Genomic DNA, 12118 nt, shown 5'->3' on the forward strand with positions numbered 1-12118 from the left:
AGAATAATATAACATAAACATTGACTTTTGATAAAGAAGCCTCCTAAAACTGAAATTATGCATAGTACTTCTTGACATACTTGAAATTGATGGGGCCAGTGGTTGTTCCATGGTCTGGGTCCAGCAGGATGCAGTGTCCGTTAGGGTGTACTTCAGAAACAATGTAAGGACCCTCCTATTTGGGAGCCCATTTTGGCAAAGACATCTTCTTTATTACTGCGTCTACTTATGTTAGTACTAGATCTCCCTTTAGGAACACCCTAAGCCGAACATGCTTATCATAAGCTAATGCTAGTCTTCGGTGGTATTCTTCCATCTTGCTTCCCATAATTTCTCTTTTTTCTTCCAATTCTTGTAACTTAGCTTCACGATCCCTTGCTTCATCTAACAACATTCTGGCGGTGGGTACTTCAATCTCTGTTGGCAGTATAGCTTCAATGCCATAAACCAACGAGAAGGGTATTACTTTGGTTGTTTCATATCTAGTTGTTCTGTAAGCCCAAAGAGCAAGTGTAAGTATTCACTCCAATCTTTATGGGCATTGGTCACCATCTTTGTGAGTATTTTCAAAAGGCTCTTGTTAGTAACCTCTACCTGGCCATTGCCCTATGGGTAGTAGGAGAAAGAGTTGTGATGTTTGATTTGGTACTCTTCAAGAACACTCCACACTCTTTGGTTAACAAAAGGAGTTCCATTATCAGACACTAGAACACTTGGCAGCCCAAACCTGCATATTATGTTTTCTTTGATAAATCTTACTACTGCTTCAGCATTTGCTTCCCTGACAATCACAACCTCTACCCACTTGGTGAAACTTTTTGTTGCAACTAGAGTTTATTTCTTTTCCATTGATGGGGGTTGATTGGTCCCACGAAATCTATAGCCCATGAATGGAATGAGTATGGTGTTTTGAGGCTGTTCTTCTGCACGCTTGGAGCATGTATCAAGTTTGCATGCTTTTGAAATTACAAACACCTCCTGGCTTAATTAATTGTATCTTCTTTCATTTTTGGCCAGTAATAGCCAATCCTAATTAGTTCATACCACAAGTCCCTTCCTCCTTGGTGTCTTCCACATACCCCTTGATGGACTTCTTCTAAGACTATGTCTTTTTCTTCATTTCGAACACATTTTAGCACCTCTCCGGTAAAACTCTTATTGAACAACTCTCCTTTCTTCAAAAAGTAGCATTCTGATTTCTTCTTCAATCTTTCAGCTTCTATTTTTTCTAAAGGCAAAACTCCAGCATCGAGGTACTCTACGATAGATTGTTGCCAATTGTGAACATTACATATCTGCATACTTTCTTTTTTTTCTTGACAAGATTGGAAGAGGCTTGTAATTCATCACTATGAGACTTCATTTTTGGCCAAAAAATACCCCACCTCTGGAGCCTTTGGTACAATGCAGGGCATTCTTTTTTGCAAGTGGCTCCATGTAGTTGTTCTGCTTTTTCTTTCCCTTCCTCTTCTTCTACACATTTCATGGGGAGTCCATCGTTGCTTTTTTTTTTAGAATTTGCCCATTGAGGAGGCAAAATCCTCTTGTTTCTTTGGTGATATTGAGTGTTCTGAGCTATTCATGTAGAGGCTTTCGCCAATCATTGGTTTTTTCTTTCATGGACATCCTTTCTTCTCTGGCAGAACTTTTAGCTGTCCGGTGTTTCAAAGTATGTTGTCCATTTTGAATAGTGACTCTACTCTCCAATGTTGCTAGAGCATCCGCATGCTTGTTTTCTATTCGGGGTACATGCTCAAATAAAATCTTGTCAAATACTTTCATCATGCGCCAAACTTGTTCTCTGCATAAGGCCAGACTTCTTTCCTTGGTGTCATACCCTCCTTTGACATGGAGTTTCTTGATACCAATTTCTTGAGCCATCTTTAGACCGAGCATTAGAGCTTCATACTCTGCCTCATTGTTGGTGCAAGAAAAATCCAATCGAAACATGAAAGATAGATTTCTTCCATGGGAGTTTGTAAGGATGACTTGTGCCCCTCTTTGTGGATTCGAGGGTGTTCCATCCAACATGAGGGTCCATTTTTCCTCTTCATTTCAAGTATGAACAATCTCTATTGTTCCTGAAATTTGATCCGACAACTCTTCAATCGTTGCTTTTTTAGGACAGATTGACAAGAGGTCAGCCAAAGCTTGGCTCTCAATGGTGGTAGGTGTTACCAATTTCACATCATATTCGCTTAATAGGAGTGACCAACGAATCATTCTCCCATTCAACATTGGCTTTTCGATTAAAAATCTGAGGCCTTCATTTTTTGATATAACTTCTACTTGGTGTGTTTGAAAGTATTGTCGGTATCTTTGTGAGATATACACCAGAGCGAGTCAATGTTTCTCTGGTGAGGAGTATCTTTGTTCTGACCCTTTCATGGCTCTACTAACATAGGCAATGAATTTCTCTTTGTCTTTGCCTTCTTGTGCAATTAACCCATTAACTGCTTCTTCTTCTACCGCTAAGTATACCTTCAATGGTGCACCAGGTTGAGGGGAAGTCATGGTGTGAATGGATGTGAGAACATCCTTGATCTTTTCCATTATAGCTTGGTGGTGTTGTTCCCACTTAAGGGTATTCTTCTCTTTCAACAAAGGTCTTAGGGGTCCTAAGAGCTCCCCTAATGCTGGTATGAACCTTTGAATGTACTCTAACTTGCTTATGAACTTCTGGAGTCCCTTGATGTCTTTAGGGGGTTCCATGTCTTAGACAGATTTAATCTTATCTTCATCAGCTGAAATACCTCCTTTGTGGACTCTGAAACCCAAGAACTTTTCAAATGACACCCCAAAGGCACATTTTATGGGGTTCATCTTGAGTCTATACTTTCTGTATCTAGTGAACACAGCTCTGAGGTGTTCTGTGTGTTGCTTCTTGGATGTTGACTTGACAACCAAATCATTTACATAGTCTTCCACAAAGTCATGCATTATGTCATGGAATATAGTAGTTATGGCTCTTTGGTAGGTTGTTCCAACATTCTTTAGGCTAAAAGGCATAACAGTATAATAAAAGTTGCCTATAGATGTTCGAAATACTATCTTTTCTTCATTTCTTAGAGCCATTCTAATTTGGTTGTACCCACTAAATCTATCCATGAAGGAGAACCTTTCAAATTCGGCTATAGCATCTACTATTCTATTGACATCTGGCAGAGGAAAATCATCCTTAAGGCAACACTGGATTTGTCCATTTTCTTTTTCATTGGTACTATGTTGGCTAACCAAGAGGGGTGTTGTATTGGTTTGATGAATTTGGCTGCGAGTAACTTTTCAATTTCTTTCTTTACTTGAGCCTTTATTTCATTGGAGAATTTTCTAGGAGCTTGCTTGACAGGGGTCGCTCCCTTCCTCACAGCTAGATTGTGGGTTACTAAGTTTGGGTCCAACCCTAGCATTTCATCATAGTTCCAAGTGAACACATCTCTGAACTCTGTTAATAGTGCTATTAAATCCTTTTTCTCTATCTCCCCTAGAGCTTTGCATACGAACAAAGGTCTCGAGTGTTCTTCAGTCCCTAAATTAATCTCTTCCAATTCTTTCTCCTTCTGCTTTGCTTCATCTTAGAGTTTGAGAGGGGCATTTCCTATATTGCTTTGAAGATATTCTTTCTCCTGTACACTTAGGATGTCAAGGCTAAGGGAGTTTTGGTAATTTTCTTCCGCTGGCCCGAGTTCTTGTAGGATACACTACCTATACCCTCCACCTGGGAGAATTTTCTTACGAAGCCATAGGTCTTCGATTGTTATTGCTTGCTTTTTGGTATTTTCTTTCGATGCTTCCTCCATTAGGGCATTCTTTTGTGCTCCTTTTTGCCTGGGTGTTCTGATAGGGCATTCTCGCATAGGCCTTATTTTGTTGACCCCTGGTAACACAAGCTCTTCATAAAAATTCACATCCACTAAATGTGCTTTGCCTGTATCAAAGGGTGTTATAGTGGATGAGATGCTAATATCCTTCTCTCTCTCTAGCTAGACTTTATGCATTGATGCCAACTCGAAGGAACGCACCGATGTAAATGAATCCATGGATGTCCCAGTAGGATGTGGTAGCAAGAGTTTCTATCCACCACATGAAACTTATTGTTAGTCTTTATGGAGCCAACTTCTAAGACAGCATTAACACACCCTCTAGATTTCACACCCAATCTATTAAAAGTATTGAGCTCAACTTGAGTAGGCCTTATCTGATCAGTAGAACCTCCCATCTCTAGAAATATATGAGTGGGTATGATATTTATCCCTGATCCAGCATCCACCAAGGCCCTTCTGAACTTCATGCCTTCTACCACTGCTTCCATGTACAGTGGTTTATTATGGTAGAACTCCCCATTGAACGAGTTGGGGTCCCGAAACACCAGGGCGTTTGCATGGGCCTTTGCTAATCTTGTGAGTGGAGCGTTGACACCACCAAAATTTTTTTCATGCTTTTGAATGACTCCTATTAGAGCTCTAGCCGCCTCTTTCTGAATGTGAGTTTCTAAGCCAAGTTAGTTGAACATGATTCTACACCCTCGAAATTTCAAAAGACCCCTTGTCAATGTGTCTTCATCCAAGGACTCCTCCATAGTGACCATCTGTTCTGCTTTATCTACGATCTCTGTCAGCATTACATCTCCTTCAACACCTATCATTCCAACATCATGTTGAGAAAAAGGAGTGCTTTTCACACCTTCTTGGTTTTGTTCTCCATTTAGGAGTATCGTCCCTTCCTTCACTTGCATGTGGAACATCGTCCTCACCACATAACAATCAGTCAATCCATCGCTCTTATTTCAGTGCACCATGCAATACTTTGGGTTTCTCAAGTCTTCAGGTGTTGGGGGCTAGTGTGATTCTCTTAAAGCCATAAACTAACCGGCAAGTGCACTGGATCGTACCAAGTAATATCTCAGGTGAGTGAGGGTCGATCCCACGAGAATTGATGGATCAAGCAATATTGATTGAGTGATTCACTTAGTCAGACAAGCAGAAAATAGTGTTTTGAGTTCAAACGTATTAAACAGTAATTCAGAGAATTCAAGAAAGCAAGCAAAGGTTTGGTGTGAAAAACGTACGATAGAACAGTTAAGGTTTCAGAGATATTTATTTTTCCAAATTAATGGTTCTTACCATATACTTTAATTATACAAGATTCAATTCATGGCAAACTGTAATTGACTAAACCCTAATTCCTTAGTAATTTAGTCTCCTCTAACCTAATCAACCACCAATTCTTTGGTCACTTAATGTAGGTTAAAAGGTTAAGTCCAATTATAGTTTCTTAGCCACAAAAACGCTAATTACCCAAATATAAGTATGTTACGTATCCCATTAAGTCCAGAAAATTAGTGATTTAGGAGGAATTTACTTTCAAGCTGTTATTCAGGTGAGTTAACTTTTTCAAGAATTAACAAGAATTCATGTAGAACAAGAGTTATCTTCCAATATACTCAAATTCATAAGATGAAGAACGAAAGTATTCCTTGAATTTAAACCAATACAATAATTAAAATAGAATGACAATAATATTAATTCATAGAATAAACAGAGCTCCTAACCTTAACAACAGAGATTTAGTTGCTCATGGTGTGAAAACCCTAGCAGAGAAAGGTGTGTAATTATGAAAAGTGCGAAAAAGAGGGAGAAGAAACCCTAGGTCAAGATATCTTCTCCTTTTATATCTAATCCCAATTAATGTAAAATATATTTTTCTAAAACTTAAAATATCTTTTCTTAATTTAAAAATTAAATTCTAAACCTAATTAAATCAAACGGAATAAAAAAGATCACGCAGAGGTCTTCTAGAGCAGGAGTCTGGCGCCAAACTTGGGAATTCCAAGTTTGGTGCCACTATGACCGCATCCATCTTTAAGCATTAGGGTGATCTTGGCACCAAACTTGAGCTGGATCAAGTTTGGCGCCACCACGGCCGCATCAAATAAGAGCTTTATGAGTTCCTAGCACCAAACTTGGGTTTGATGAAGTTTGGCGTCACCTTGGTGGCGTTTGGTGCCGTAATACCAGAAGAAAAGTATAAATTATTATATATCATTAGAAAGCTTTGAAATTTGGCTTTCCAATGCCGCTAAAACCGCGTCAATTAAACCTCTGTAGCTCAAGTTATGTTCGTTGGAGTGTGAGGATGTAAGGGTTGACAGCATCATCCACTTTCTTCCTTTTCTTCTACACAAACTCTGTCAAACTCGTCCGAATGCTACCTGTAATAAGTCAAATTGTAAAACAACTCAAAGTAGCATTCATGGTGGCTTAAAACACCTAAATCTTGATTTAATTCAATAATTTCACATGCAAATTCACTAAAAAAAAAAAGATAAGAATGATGCTCACGCATCAGTGGCTCTCTATCTGTTCTGGGATTTAATGTTCCATCCTCAAACCAGCCATTTACGACAACCATGGGCTGAGCTCCAGAGAAGGGTAGAGGGGGTGAATGACTGTTTCTGTTAGAATCCCTAGAATAAGAATGCCTTCTGCCTCTGCCATCAGCAGCATACACCTCTAGAGGAGAAACTTCTTTGGATCTCCTCCCATTGCGCTTCATTGCCTCGGTTATGTCAGATGCTCTTTTTAAGAGTTCAGAGAAGGTGTTTATGTTACTCATGGAAAGATAAATTTGGAATCCATCTTTCAAATTTCTAATACACCTGTACACCAATTGTGGCTCTGAGAGGGTGTCCATGCAAAGTAAAGCTTGATCTGTGTATCTCTTGATAAATGCTACCAATCCTTCTCCTTATCTCTGTTTCACCCTTTTGATGCGTGAGCATCTTTCCTATCTTTTCCTAGTGAACTTGCATCTAAATTGTTGAGTTTAATAAAGAATTAATTATCTTTTAGCCAATATGGATGCTACTTTGAATCTTGTGTAATTCTGTTTATTTTAGGTAGCATTCAGCTGGATTTGATGGAGTTTCTGCAGAAGAAGAGATGAAGGCGAATGATGCTATCAACCCTGACCTCTCTGCACTCAAACCTGAATAACTCGAGCTACAGAGGTCCAATGGACGTGATTCCAATGGCATTGGAAAGTTAACTTCCATAGCTTTCCAACGAAATATAATAGTTCATACTTCTTCTCCGAACTCGCTGCCAAGGCTGCGTCTAACTTGAGATTTCTCAAGTTAGGCGCAAGACACAACAACAATACGCGAGATTGGTCCTGCCCACTTCAAGTTAGGCGCACTAAAGCCCAAGTTAGGTGCAGTTTCACTCAACTAAATTCTAATTCATGCTGCCAAGCCCAAGTTAGGTGTGGATTCTAGTGAAGCCAAGTGATCCCCATCCATCAATTGAAGATTTGCTGATTGTTATAATTAATTCTAATTTAAATTCAAATTTTAAAAATAGGAAAAGATATTATTTTATTTTTAAAGATAGATTTTAAATTAATTAGGATTAGATATAAATAGGGGGATACCACCTCAACATTATTCCAGACTTCCAATTCTATACAAATTTACATTCCGTAATCCTAGTTTTCTACTCTGAACCATGAGCAATTAATCCTCCATTGTTAAGGTTAGGAGCTCTGTCTATTTGTATGGATTGATTTTATTGCTTTTTCTATTTTAATTCATGTATGGATTTACAATTTAAGAATTATTTTCGCTCTTCATCTTATGAATTTGGGTGGAACGGAAGTATGACCCTCTTTCTATTTGAGTTCTTGTATAACTTGGAAAATCTCTTTACTTGAACTACAGCTTGAAAACATATTCTCCTAAATTTTAATTATCTGGATTTAACGGGATACGTGACATATAATCTTTTATTTTTGGGTAATTAGAGTTTTTGTGGCATATAAACTGGAATTTGATCATATAGCTTCTAATTGGAATTAATTGACCAAAGGAATTGGTAGTTAATGAATTTTATATGAGACTAGAAAGGTCTAAGGAATTAGGGTCTAGTCACATATAGTTTGCCATAAATTAAATCCTACATAATTAAAATAGTTAGTAAGAAAAGTAAATCCGGAAAAATAGATAACTCTGAAACCTTAACTGCCTTCTCAATATTTTATTCCCAACTTATTTATCTGCCTATCTTTAATATTCTAAATTTACTATTAATGCTTTTAAACTTCCAAACACTATTTTCTGTTTGTCTAACTAAGCCTATCAAACACTATTGTTGCTTAATCCATCAGTCCTCGTGGGATCGATCCTTACTCACGTAAGATATTACTTGGTACGATCCAGTACACTTGTCGATTAGTTTGTGGTTAGAAAAACCGCACCAAATTTTTGGCGCCGTTGCCGGGAATTGATTGTGATTAACAACTACTCGTTGTTTGATTTCTTAGATTAGATAATTTTTTTTAATTAATTTAATTTTATTATTATTAATTTTTATTTTTCATTTTTGTTTATTATCATTCCCGTAAATTTTTTTTTCTTTTCTTCGTTCTTTCGTCCCCCCCCCCCCCATTTTCCTGTTTCGTTTTATTTCCTTTTTTTTTGTTTTTATATTTTTTTTACTTTAGTCCGTTTTTTATTTTTTTTTCATTTTTATTTTATTTTATTTTATTTTTATTTTCTTTTATTTTTATTTTCTTTTATTTTTATTTTTGTTTCCTTCTATTTTTTTTCTATATTCTATTAGTTTTATTTTATTTTTGTCTTTAATTTTTTTTTTAAAAAAATATTTTTAATTAAATAGCACTAATATTTTTCTTTAAGTTTTGAAATTAAGTTTGGTGTTCTCTAGTTAGTTTTATTTTAATTTTTTCTTATTTTAATTTTTAGAATTCTGTTCTTTCTTTGCTTTTCTGTTTACCACATGGTGCGTTTAATTCTGTTTGGTGTGTTGTGCTAAGGAAAAATAATGAAGAGAGATCACATGGGTTACTACTCCCACCCAAGTAGTAATTCATATGATTGTGGATGGACGAACTACTCGAATTTTGGTTTGCAAAGTCAAAATCAAAGAAACTTCAATTCTCCATGTTCCAACTATCAAGAACCACCATCTCCATATTCATACCAAGAACCACCACCTCTCTATCCATATCAAGAACCATAATCCTTCTACCCATATCAAGAGCCACTGTCTCCCTATTCATACCAAGAATCATCCTCTTTTTACTCTTATCAAGAATCATCATCTTCTTATTACCCATATCAAGAGCCACCACCTTCTTATTCATCTCAAATATCATCAGATCTTGAGCTTCTCATGAAATAATTCATACATGATATAAAGACAAGTGTTAAAAATATAGAGAAACATGTGCAGTCGATTATCAAGTCACAGGAAGAGGAGCAAGAAAATTCCTTCCCAAGAGATATAATACAAGATCCTATAGAAGAAAGTGAGGAAATCAATCAAAGGAGTTCATACTCCAGTGAATTAGAGAACTTTCCATCCTCACACATGGAAGAAGAAGAAGAAGATGCAAAAACAAAAAAAGAAGATACACCAACAAAGAAGGAAGATGCACAAACAAAGGAGGTTGTAAAGGATGAAAACAATTATGAGAATCTACACCCCAATGAAGCAGAGAGTGGCATAGGGGGTGAGTTTATTAAACCACCAATTCAAGAAGTTCTTGATGAAGGGTATACTTTAACCATCACACAACACCCACATTTTGAAGTCAAATAAGTGAAGGCAATTAAGGAAAGTACTGAAAAGGGGATTATGACCAAGAAACAGAAGAAAATATCCATAAAGAAGAAAAGGTTAGCAAAAAGCAATCCAACCTCTACCCCAACAAGCAAGGTGAATCAAGCTAATCACAATAAAGGAAAGCTTGTTATGAGGACTTTATATCAGGGGGCACTAATCTTCACCTCTCCCCCCTTGGAGACATTTCTTTTAACCAACTGGAAGAAGAGGAAAAACTTCAATAATCAAGTGTCAAGCTAGTTACATTAAAGAAGCAAAAGTCGGGAGGCAACCCGGTAATTTCGTATCCTTAGTACTTTTCGTAGTAGTAGTTTTCTTACTTGTTTGATTTTTATTGAGTTTTTACTGTTTCTCTGATCATGCAACTATTTTTATTGGGTTTTAATTTTCTTTCTCTCTCTCCCAATCCTAATTCTCTCTTGTTCTTTTATCCTTTTATTCTTCTTTCATCTTACTATTTATTTTTTTTTTCAGTTCTTCTTTGCTTGAGGACAAGCAAACCTTTAAGTTTGGTGTTGACGCTTTGCTTATGGATTTTCTGTTTATTTTTATGGCACCAAAAGGGAGGCGAATCATCTTCACGAAGGAGCACAACCTGAAGAATAAAACGACCGCTAGGATAACTAAGGTGGTTGAGTTCCTTTCATTTTTTATTCCTCCCTTCTTTTTCTATATTATGTTCCGATTTTCTGCTATTTTTGCTTTGTTTGTTGCATGATCCTTTATTAGTTAGAATCCTAGGTCTAGTTTAGTTTTCTCTTAATTGCTTTAAAAGATATCTCACGTATTACTCACTGAGCTTGAATTCAAATAAAAAATACAGAAGTGATGTATTGCATGAGAAATTGAATTAATTTTAAGAGTAGTCTTATTTACTTAGATGTGGTGGCAATACTTTTTGTTTTCTGAATGAATGCTTGAACAGTGCATATTTTTTATAGTGAAGTTTATGAATGTTAAAATTGTTGGCTCTTGAAAGAATGAGAAAAAAAGAGAAATGTTATTGATAATCTGAAAAATCATAAAATTGATTCTTGAAGCAAGAAAAAGCAGTGAAAAACACGAAGCTTGCGAAAAAAATATATAAAAATAATATATAAAATAAAGAAAAGAAAGAAAAAAAAAAGAAAAAAAGCAAGCAGAAAAAGCCAATAACCATTTAAACTAAAAGGCAAAGGGTAAAAAGGATTCAAGGCTTTGAGCATTAATGGATAGGAGGGCCCAAAGGAATAAAATCCTAGCCTAAGCGGCTAAATCAAGCTGTCCTTAACCATGTGCTTGTGGCGTGAAGGTGTCAAGTGAAAAGTTTGAGACTGAGCGGTTAAAGTTGTGGTCCAAAGCAAAACGAGTGTGCTTAAGAACTCTGGGCACCTCTAACTGGGGACTCTAGCAAAGCTGAGTCACAATCTGAAAATGTTCACCCAGTTATGTGTCTGTGGCATTTATGTATCCGGTGGTAATACTGGAAAATAAAATGCTTAGGGTCACAGCCAAGACTCATAAAGTAGCTGTGTTCAAGAATCAACATACTGAACTAGGAGAATCAATAACACTATCTGAATTCTGAGTTCCTATGGATGCCAATCATTCTGAACTTCAAAGGATAAAGTGAGATGTCAAAACTATTCAGGATTGCAGTTGTAAACCCCACTATAAGAAGAGACATGAGCTTAATCGAACTCTCACTCTCATTAAAATTCTCATCCTAAGCTTATATATATTAGTTCTGGTTGCTTGAGGACAAGCAACAGTTCAAGTTTGGTGTTGTGATGCGTGAGCATCTTTCCTATATTTTCCTAGTGAATTTGCATATAAATTGTTGAGTTTAATAAAGAATTAATTATCTTTTAGCTAATATGGATGCTACTTTGAATTTTGTGCAATTCTGTTTATTTTAGGTAGCATTCAGCTGGATTTGATGGAGTTTCTATAGAAGAAGAGATGAAGGCGAATGATGCTGTCAACCCTGACCTCTCTGCACTCAAACCTGAATAACTCGAGCTACAGAGGTCCAATGGACGTTATTTCAGTGCGTTGGAAGTTTAACTTACACAGCTTTCCAACGATATATAATAGTTCATACTTCTTCTCCAAACTCGCTGCCAACGCTGCGCCTAACTTGAGATTTCTCAAGTTAGGCGCAAGACACAACAACAATACGCGAGATTGGTCCTGCCCACTTCAAGTTAGGCGTACTAAAGCCCAAGTTAGGCGCAGCATCACTCAACTAAATTCTAATTCATGCTGCCGAGCCCAAGTTAGGCGTGGATCCTAGTGAAGCCAAGTGATCCCCATCCATCAATTGAAGATTTGCTGATTGCTATAATTAATTCTAATTTAAATTCAAATTTTAAAAATAGAAAAAGATATTATTTTAGTTTTAAAGATAGATTTTAAATTAATTAGGATTAGATATAAATAGGGGAATACCACCTCAATATTATTCGATTTCAGACTTCCAATTCTATACAAATTTA

At 36.6% G+C, this 12118-nt stretch overlaps 2 protein-coding genes across 2 annotated transcripts; both read right to left on the reverse strand.

The window, feature by feature from the left end:
* Positions 1-226: 226 nt before the first annotated feature.
* LOC107621442 (uncharacterized) lies at positions 227-695 on the reverse strand. Its single transcript, XM_016323465.1, has 2 exons — positions 595-695; positions 227-491 (listed from the first exon to the last, which is right to left on the reverse strand). Exons 1-2 carry the CDS (start codon positions 693-695, stop codon positions 227-229), a joined length of 366 nt encoding a protein of 121 aa, XP_016178951.1.
* An 880-nt stretch (positions 696-1575) lies between these two features.
* Positions 1576-2031, reverse strand: LOC148581895 (uncharacterized). The gene has a single exon (XM_088494369.1). It carries the CDS (start codon positions 2029-2031, stop codon positions 1576-1578), a length of 456 nt encoding a protein of 151 aa, XP_088350495.1.
* Between the last annotated feature and the right edge of the window lie 10087 nt (positions 2032-12118).

Source organism: Arachis ipaensis, chromosome B10 (genome assembly GCF_059453495.1).
Source record: "Arachis ipaensis isolate K30076 ecotype BB chromosome B10, ASM5945349v1, whole genome shotgun sequence".
In the NCBI taxonomy this organism is placed as follows: Eukaryota; Viridiplantae; Streptophyta; class Magnoliopsida; order Fabales; family Fabaceae; genus Arachis; species Arachis ipaensis.

What these genes read in the sequence shown, in the direction of transcription:
- LOC107621442 (XM_016323465.1), bottom strand. Translation starts at nt 695, where the DNA reads ATGGAACTCCTTTTGTTAACCAAAGAGTGTGGAGTGTTCTTGAAGAGT. An exon ending in ACCCATAGGGCAATGGCCAG is followed by an intron (nt 492 to 594) that starts GTAGAGGTTACT and finishes TTGGGCTTACAG; the next exon opens with AACAACTAGATATGAAACAA.
- LOC148581895 (XM_088494369.1), bottom strand. Translation starts at nt 2,031, where the DNA reads ATGTTGGATGGAACACCCTCGAATCCACAAAGAGGGGCACAAGTCATC.